At 39.0% G+C, this 9954-nt stretch overlaps 1 protein-coding gene across 1 annotated transcript; it reads left to right on the forward strand.

Annotated features, from left to right (window-relative positions):
• Window positions 1-7949: 7949 nt before the first annotated feature.
• Window positions 7950-9719, forward strand: LOC123066867 (probable ascorbate-specific transmembrane electron transporter 1). Its single transcript, XM_044489862.1, has 4 exons — window positions 7950-8114; window positions 8388-8436; window positions 9133-9332; window positions 9462-9719. Exons 1-4 carry the CDS (start codon window positions 7950-7952, stop codon window positions 9717-9719), a joined length of 672 nt encoding a protein of 223 aa, XP_044345797.1.
• Window positions 9720-9954: the final 235 nt, after the last annotated feature.

Here is a 9954-nt window from a genome sequence, read left to right on the forward strand (position 1 = left end):
TTAACCATTGTGATCTGAAGTTGCAATCATGATATATCAATTTATCTTGATAAAAAATAGTCACCGGTACAGATACTAAGCTCTCTTCAAATGGAGCTTACTCGTGTGGCAGGCAGTAGGAGGACCCCGGCTTCAGCTAGCAGCCACACTCCTAAGACGACTAAACGTTCCGTCGATTGGCAGAGTTTGCCGATATCAAGTTTGAAAATTTAATTAAATTAATATATTGTCCTCTGGCATTTTTTTATCAATTTATTAATTGTTAAAAAATAATTTTTGCATTTGCTATTTGTAAGTCGCCTCAAATTGATTCGGGGTGTGAATCAGTTCCCGAGAAGACGAAGGCGAGGCATTGAGGCAGACATGGGGCGACACGGCATCCCTGGCGAGGTCGAGCCAGAACCATGCCGAAGAAGGCAACGATGGGACTGGCCTTGGCATCACCAACGAACGCGGGGCAGAAAGTGATAGCTATAATCTTGACTTAGTGGTGAGTGGCGGCCGAGCCGTTGTGCTGATGCATGCATGGTTGTTAGGGCATGTACAATGGTTGATAAGATAGTTTTATCTTAAGTTTTGCATGTAAATTAAAGATGGCAAAAAAACATGCGTACAATGGGTCATCTCTTAGCCTTATCTTCAATAATTAGTTGTTCCTAAAAACATGGTGAGACAAATTGTGCTAAGAGATCATCTCTTGTCTTCTCTTAAATAAGATAAGACAAGCCTTCTCTTATGGTTTCTCTCTCCTCCACCTCATCATTTATCCTACGTGGCACTCTTAAGATAGAACCATTGTACATGCCCTTAGCTGCACAGCCGAGTCTTGTTGATCATGGAGAGATTCTAGTGAGTAGTTAGTGCATGGGTTAGTGGCCTAATGTGGTGGGTGGTTAGGCTATTGCGTGCGTGACTTGCGGTGTGGCCGAGGGCACGCAGCGGCAACCCAAGTCAGTGCGTGCGCGGTAGCTAGTCTGGTGTGTGCGCGTCCGGGTATAAAAAGCCTTCCCATGTACTGATCAAGATGCGCTGGTATGAGCCGAGCCTAGAAGCCAGAGAATAGGTAGTCTCCGCCGGGATCGTGGTAATGCGCCCGGTCGGCTGTGAGAGAGCTTCTCTGCATAGGCTGCGGTGTGTTGCCGCGCCCGGGTATGTGCCCAGTAAAGTGAGGCCGTTCGTGCGACGGAGGCGTTTGTGCGTCAGATAAATCGTGTGCTCCATCTTCCACCTTCGTGTGTGTGAGTGAAAGAGAGAGAGCTAGTCCGGGATTTGTCCCAACAGAAAGCTGATGGTGCGGGTTTTGTGCGGCGCGGAGGGTTGTGGACGCCAGAGAAGGAGGGAGGGTTAAAGGTTTGCTGGGGCGGCAAGGTGAGCGGAAGCGATGTCGACCATGGATAGCTCATGGCAGTTGGACCAACGGTGTAAGGCAGGTCGATGTGGCCGAGGGCTATCGACAACAAGGGAGATGTGACAGAAAAATCAACTAATTTTATGTGCAATATACAAATATCATGTATAATTATGAAATATTTTACTATTAAATGTGACTTGGTGTCCATGGTAATTCATCCCACCTCCCTTTCACTTTCCTCAGCATGCAAATCTAAACTCATTCCACACCGAGCTCGGGACATGATCATTCATCACACTTCTTCCTTCCCTCCCCACCCATAATCCAACTCATTCTGTGTTACCTCTTACAAAATACGCAATGAATTCATGATCTTTTTCGCACTGCAATTATTCCTCTATTTCTTTTGACTTGATCAATTCATCAATGGTACTGCATGCCCCTCTCATATGTGTTCTCCATGCCCCAGTCGTCTCCTTGCCATCTTCGTATCGCGTATATGGATTTGCCTTCCCTTCTTCGTATCATGCCTGTTGTGTGGCAAACTAGCATCCTAAGTCACCCATCCTAGGTTCAGTCATTTTAGTTAATTCTTTTCAAGAAAATATTGGGAAAACGATTTTGACAATAAAAAAAACATACAGTTGCAGGGGGGAATGGAAAATGTTTCAAAATGGAAAATTGGTTTAGAAAATGCATTTGAGAAAATAAATTGTAAATATAAGAGAACTTTGTTCAATAAACATGGAAATAGACATGTTCGTTGCATACTAAAAAAAAGTCAGTACACAAAAGATTATACTCATCTATTAAAAAAGGTTTTTCATATTGTAACAAAAGTTTATGCATTATAGAAAAAATGATATATATATATATATATATATATATATATAAGTCCATTGCATATTTTTAAAATATTCATGGTTAGTTTTATTCGTATGTAATAATAAATTTATGTATTTTTCGAAATAATGATATTTAGAAATAATTCATATATGTGAATTAAAATTATTGAACCAATATGTATACAGAAATTATATTAAGATGTTTATAAAAGTACATAATTTTTTATAATAGAAGAAAGGAAGAAAAACTAGAAAATCTGGGAAATAAAATACTAATTTACAAAGAGAGTATGGAGAAAATAATAAAAAGATTACAAAGTGAGTATGGATCCAAATTAGTGAATTTTTATAATTTCATGATTTTTCCAAATTAGTGAATTTTTATATTTCATGAACTTTTTGAAAATCATGATTTTTCCAAATTAGTGAATTTTTATAATTTCATGAACATGTTTTAAATCCATTATATTTTCAATTTCGTGAACTGTTTTTTTACTATCTATGAACACAATTTGAATTAAAAATCTTTTTTCAAATAGATGAACATTTTGTGCATTCATGAACTTTTTGCAAATTCGCTATTTTTTCAAGTCCATGATTTTTTCCAAATGCAATAAAAAATTTAACTTTAGAACTTTATCTAAATCCATGATTACTTTGAAAAATCATGATTTTTTATAAAAATTTCACGGATAGTATTTAAAAAAAGTTATTATACAAACAGAATAATTCAATGATATTTTTTATCTCCTGAACTAGTACGTACGAGGGAACAGTCAATGGCCAACACCGAGCCAATGAGCGAAAACAGAGACCGCCAATCTATTTGCATGAGTGAGCGAGTGAGTGAAATTGCTACCTAATGGGACGAGGCACGATAGATCGCGCATGGGGGCCAATCTGTTTCGGGGCGCTAAGGCGCAAGGAGGAGGTCACACCCCGCAGGAGCTATACGCCTATATCTCGCTTCTCACTAGATGGAACCAGCAGCTCTTGCACGAAGGGTTTACCTCTTTCCGTTGTTTCAGGGCTGGCCAATATTCGTCGCCCTTTGCAATCATTAGCTTCTCATTGCTTGATCGTCTGTTTCTTCATTGGTTCGGCTCAGGTTTTCTTCTAATTTTTCTTATTCCTTATCTTTCTGTTTTTCTTTGTTTCTTCATAGCTTCTTAATTTCCCCCCTTTGTGTTTTCACCATTTTTTTCTTTTTGTCCTTTTTTTACTTGTTTTTTCGTTTTCCTTTTCTTCATTTTTCTTTGGTTTAATTTTATTCATTTCTCCGATTTCTGGATTTTTATCTTTTTTCCTATTTATTATTTTCTTTGGGTTTTTGTACTTCCTTTCTTTTCATTATTTTTTCAAATGTATGATTAACACTAAATCGTTTTTCAACATGTTTTCAATTTTTTGTGTTTGATGACAATTTTTCTCATACACACTATACATTTTTGGGTATACATCAGGACATCTTTTATACACATTTAACATTTCTAAAATATAGAACTAGCATTTTTTTATCTAAGCTTAACCTTTGTAAAACAGTATTTTTTTATGTTCAGTTTTTTTTATACATGTCAACATTTCCGGTATACATCAGTAACTTTTCTGTAAATGTTTAACATAACTGAAATAGATCAGAAACAGTTTTTAAAACAATATTTTTTTTATGTCTACTTTTTCCATACACATTATATATTTGTTGTATACATCAGGAAAAAAATTATATACATGTTTAACATTTTCATAATAAAGTATCAACCTTTCTAAAATGTTAACCAGTTCATTATATATTGAAAAAGTGCACATCCAAAATTTTGGAAAATGTTAATGGTCAACTGGTTAACGCTTCTCATAAAGAGTTGACCATTAATTATGTATAAATGCTATTGAAAAAGTAGACAACCAAAATTTTGGAAAATGCTAATGTATGATGAGATTTTCTTGTTGGTGGATTTAGAAGTGATTTTGAGGATACCGATTTGTACCAAGAAAGTAGATGATTTTTGCGCTTCGATTGCATACCGAAGGGGCTATTTTTCAGTACGTTGGCATACCATCTCCTTGTCAGAACAAAATGCAGCAGAGAAGGCTGAAATGGATGAAGGTACTGGTCATTTGGATTAGATGGGTGAAGCAAAAGACCGGACATCACTGTGGAACATCAAGGATTCTATAGAGTATTAAACAATAAATACAATTAAGTGACAGTTATTTAATCTTTTTAAACCTCTCTCCCTCTCTCTCCGTCCCTCCGTTCCTACAATTTGCACACAGCAGTAAACCATAGAGTGCTGACGACAAAACATGCTTTGATAGATATTTAGATATTGTAGTTACCGCATTGGGGTATTTTTGCAAAATTGCTAACATATTCTAACATACCAATAAGAAGGCCATAACTTATGAAGGGAGAGCAAACACTAGTATATTAAGTAAAGGGTTCAAGCAGGCACAATTGCCTAAAAACAATTTGGGTCAGTCCATTTTTCTCTCCATGCAGTAGAATTGCAAAATTAACTAACAACAAATTTTGTCAACCTTTTCCTAGAGGACCATTTTGCCCTTTGCAGAAATAGAAGCCCAACAGATACTTGGTCTTGGTCTGAAACAAAGCAAAAATTGAACAAATACCTTGTAAGACAGAAGACAAAGACAAAAATAAATGAAGAAAAATAAATTAAACACAAAAATAAAGCGTTCTAATGACGAATGAATTTTTGGCATTGGTATTACCCTTTTAAAACAAACGAAATGAAAGCAATTAAAACAAATAATGACCAAATTTGCACACAATTTACACAAAAATAGGAGTTTTCATAATGTGTAAGAATAAACATATAGTAGTGCATTTTGCCCAAATAAGAAGTTTGCAAAAAAGGAATAATTAGCGGCATTTAACCTTAAAGAAGAAAGTAAAATAATGAAGTTTTCAGAACTAAAGAAGAAAGTAGAATAATGATATTAACCTTAAAGAAGAAAGTAAAATGTAAAAAAACTAAAATAATCAAAATAATAAAGTTTTCTAAGAAAAAATAAATTAGTGGCATTGGTATTACCTATTAAGAAGAATAAAAAAGGCACACAACTTTGCGCTAAAAATGCACATTTTCTAAAATGGAAATAAGCCTATAATAGTGCAATTTTCGCATTCACGGAGTATGTAGTCCCGAGCTCAAATGCTCCCTATTGAACAGTAAAATCCAAAAAAGTAAAAAAAAATTCAAAACACTCTGAATTTTTTGGGTGCAAACTGTGAAAATGTTTGCTGTGCTTGCAAAAACTTATCATAAAATGACATTTCTGGAAGTCGTGGTAAAAAAACTAAAATCCATGTTCCAAAATCGGTATATACGAAAGCATTTTTGGTGTGCTGATTTTGTTTTGTTTTTCATTATTTCCATGAATTGTTTCGGGATGAAAATTTAACAGCACTGAGAGCATTTGTCAAAGTTTGCACCCAAAAATATCAAAAAAAATAATATTTTTTTTGGATTTTTGATTTTTCACAATCTAGTACTCCCTCCTTCCCATAATGTTAGGCGTATTAGTTTCTACACAAAAATTAGCGCATGTTTATCTGAGTGATCCAATCTCAAATGAAGAGGACGCTGTGAGCTAACCGCACGATAGACCTAGTCAGCATTTTTTTTTGTTTCCAGAAAAGTAGGGATCGTTAGTGATGTCTGTAACTGAATGAGAGATAAAGGCACGTGTGTCTTAGATTATGGGATGACATGGAAATCTTATACGCCCAAGATTTTGGGAAGGATGGAGTATAATTTACAAACATACTTTCTAGTACTTGCGTCTATACTTACACACACAAAAATAGAATTTAAAATAAAGAATAAATTAGTGACATTGGTATTACCCTTTAAAGAGAAAGCAAACTGAAATTTTAAAAAATACAATGGAATATTTTTTATTTTTTATAATACGAAAGTAAGCATATAATAGTGGAATTTTAGCAAAAAATCATTTCTAAAAAAGAACAGATTACTAACATCGGTATTACCCTTAAAGGGGAAAGGAAATTGAAACTAAAATAAAGTTGAAGTTTCAATCCATCTATCCTAACCCTTTAATAAGAAATAAAATGAAATTAAAACTAAAAAAATCTTGCACACAACTTTACACAGAAGTTGCAGTTTTTGTAATATGCAAAGAATAAGCATATTATAATGAAAATTTTGCACCTCATTATAACCTAGATACTAATTGTGCGGTACTTGCGTGTATACATTTACACTCAACCAACATCCTAAAAATACCCATAAAAAAGAAAAATCAACTAAAAAAACAAGCAACAGGTAACAGGCTTCAACGGTCAGAACAGTCGACCTACCTCAATTTTAAAAACTGGAAGCTTACATATAGCTTAAGTGTTTTCTTTTTGCAGGAAAACTTTCGATCTATTTATCAACTATCAAGGTAGCACAAAGAGCACTAGAAGTAAAGTTTACATCTAGGTCCGTAGACCACCTAACAATGACTACAAGCACTGAAGCGAGCCGAAGGCGCGCCAGCGTCATCGCCCTCCTTCGTCGGAGCCAGACAAACATTCTTCTAGTAGACAGTGGGAAGTCGTCGAGCTAAGGCCATATATAGGACCTGCACACCAGAACAACTACCGCCGCCGATGAAAAGAAGTGTAGATCGGAAGGATCAAACATGTAGGCATGCAGAAGTAGACGAACGAAAACCAGATCCAGGTGGACCCACCGAAGACAAACGCGACCCGATCCCGGGAGATCCACGGGAAACACATCTCCACACGCGTTCCGACAACAATTGAAGCATCACCGAGACTGGAGCAAGGCGGGGAGAAACTTATTCCATCTTCAATAAGTCGCCACCGCCTCATCATCTTGAGCATGACACAAACCCCAAAAAAACATAGGAAAACACCTAAAAACGAAGCTCTCGTGCCAGCAAGGGCCGGGATCCTCCGCGCCTTCATGGTCCAAAGTCCGTAGGAGACGAGGCGGATCGACGGCGGTGCGGCGAGTGGCAGGGAACCCTAGTCCCTAGAAGAGAGTTCACGCTAGAGCAGGGTATAGCTAAAGTGTTATATAAATTATGTCTTTTTTCGTCTTTGACTTGTGCCGATTTATTACCACTACTAAATTAGCAAGGAGATCGCCGGAGTTCACTTTCAGCTTGCCCAGGTTTGTCCTCTTGCCTGCCATCGTAACCGAGGTCATACATACCCATACATTGAAATCTCTGCAGGCACTTCAATTACTAATTCCAGGATGTATGACCTGAATGTATACGCAGCTGCGACATGGATGGATGCAAACTTGTCTGCGTCAATGGGGAAAAAACGCCTAGGAATAGCGCGTGGCAGCCGGTGTTGTCGAGATATTCCAGCAGCTTGTGCTGGCTCAACGTTTGTCGATCAAACCATCAGCATTCTTCTTGTCTTACCTGGATGACGCAGCCCTCTCAGTTGCCGTTTCTCTGCCGTCCAAACACCAGACGACGGTCACACCAAACACAACCAGACAGCATGAAAAGAAAAGAAAATACATCCAGCTCGCGGGCCGGCCAAATGGCCAAAACCGCACACACGCAAAAAAGTTGTCCCTTGACCCGGCTCTGCCTTGGATGCTCCCCCACCCACACACGCCCTCTACTTAACCACCCTTCGTCGAGCTTGCGCTATGCAGAGACTATTTTGGCAGTAGCACACCTCTGTTGCCGTGACATTAATCGCCTTCCGTGCCAAGTGGGTAAGTGATAGGAAAGCCATGCCGGTCAAGAGCGGCGCCAGCTTCCGGCTCACGGCGCTGCCGATGATTGTCATGGCGCAGCTGCTCGCCGCTGCCGTGTTCACGCTCACCCTCGTATGGGTGCTGCACTTCAGGGAGGGCGTCACCTGGGAGATGGGCTCTATCCCGCAGCTGGTTTACACGGTAAAACTCACAACTCTGCTCAACACACGAGGGATTTTTTCCGCTTCATTAGCCGAACGGTGAGGCTGATAGTCAATAGACAATCCTATTTTCTTTACCTGGAACACACCAGATAAGGACTAAATTCCGATTGTGTTTAGCTTCTTGGCGGGTTTAGCTAAAAAAGTGGCATAAAATATTTGTTCATAAGGTTTTTAATGCACTTAGCACCTGACCTAAGCACCAATGCATTGAAAAAGGCCTAATGATTCTTTGTCTGTTTTATTTCGATAGGCACACCCCCTCTTCATGGTCATCGGCCTTGTCATTTGCACCGGAGAAGGTAAACTCATTCAATTTGAAGGATTTTCATAGGAAAAATTGTAGGAATGAGGATTTACGAGGAAAGCTTTATGTGGATGCATTCAGTTTGTCATAAACAAACACAATATTTCTCGGTGATACTGTTTGTTTCTTACGTTTTTAGAGGAAACTACATTTTTTTCCAACTGGGTCAACCCTCTTTCCATTACTTGCTTAACTGAAATATAATGTTTGTTACACCAACCAAAAAAGAGGGCGACGGGAGGGGGGCAAGCTCGAGCATTATTAACAAGAAATCCACTAAAAGCGTTCGATATCGAAATACCTTTTTTGATATTGGAACACCTTCCACAAGATGAAACCTGTTAACACTAAACAACAGCTCAACATAGCTCAAAAGACTAGCCTACTAAACAGGCAAACTAGAAAGTTAATTGTAAAAGAGACATCTAGATAGAACCACAAAAACAGCCTATTATCTAACTCGCAACTCGGATATTAAAGGAAACTACATATCAATTCAAATATCTTTCCTTTATCTTAAAAAGCTAATCAAATATCCTTTTTGCGTAGAAATAAGTCGAGGCAATTCCTCATTTCGGCAAATGCGTCATTCTATTATATTCATGTAATGTTCAAAATTCATATGCTGTTTTGTTTCCTCCAAACTAAAAAGACTCACCTAGATAACTTGCATTGGACAATCGATGTGCAGCGGTGATGGCGTACAGGATCGTGCTGGGCCCGCGTGCGGCAAGGAAGGCAGTGCACCTTTTGCTGCATCTGCTTTCCCTGGGCTTCGCAGCCGTCGGGTTGTACGCCGCCGTCAAGTTCCACCGCGACGCCGGCCTCCCTGACATCCACTCCTTGCATTCCTGGCTGGGAATAGCCACCATCGGCCTCTATGCCCTCCAGGTATGCCAATCAATTGCATATCATCATTCCTTCAAATTTTAAACAAGATTAACAAGTCATTTCAGTATATCGCAGTCCAAAGACACTTTGCTTAGTTCATGTACGTGTCGATCGTGGTTGGTTGTGCAGTGGCTGGTGGCTTTCGTGTACTTTGTGTTCCCTGGGGCTATGATGACCATGAGGGCAGACTACGCGCCGTGGCACATTTTCTTCGGCATCGTCATCTTCCTCATGGCCGTCTGCACTGCTGAGACCGGCCTCGCCAAGTACATCTTCCCCGGCAACGACTACCCAAGCGAGGCGTTCATCATCAACTTCCTTGGGATCTCCATCTTCGTGTTTGGTGTTACCGTTGTCCTAGCCGTCATCCTTCCGTCAAGATACTAGCTTACTGCAACTCTGCGGAGTATGGTGCAGTCTAGGCATCGGTCAGGTGGAGAAGAAAAGCAATTGCCCGGCTTAATTATTCACCAGCGGATCTCACTTAGTAAGCAGATGTAAAGCTTCCAATCAGAAAACTTTCACATGTTTTTACATATCCGTCGGTGTCTTGTAGAGGTACAGTAGTCACACATGACTTATTTGGATGTGGGGCGTAACCTCTTATCACCGGGGTCTCTCG

This window comes from Triticum aestivum, chromosome 3B (genome assembly GCF_018294505.1).
Source record: "Triticum aestivum cultivar Chinese Spring chromosome 3B, IWGSC CS RefSeq v2.1, whole genome shotgun sequence".
NCBI classification, from domain to species: domain Eukaryota; kingdom Viridiplantae; phylum Streptophyta; class Magnoliopsida; order Poales; family Poaceae; genus Triticum; species Triticum aestivum.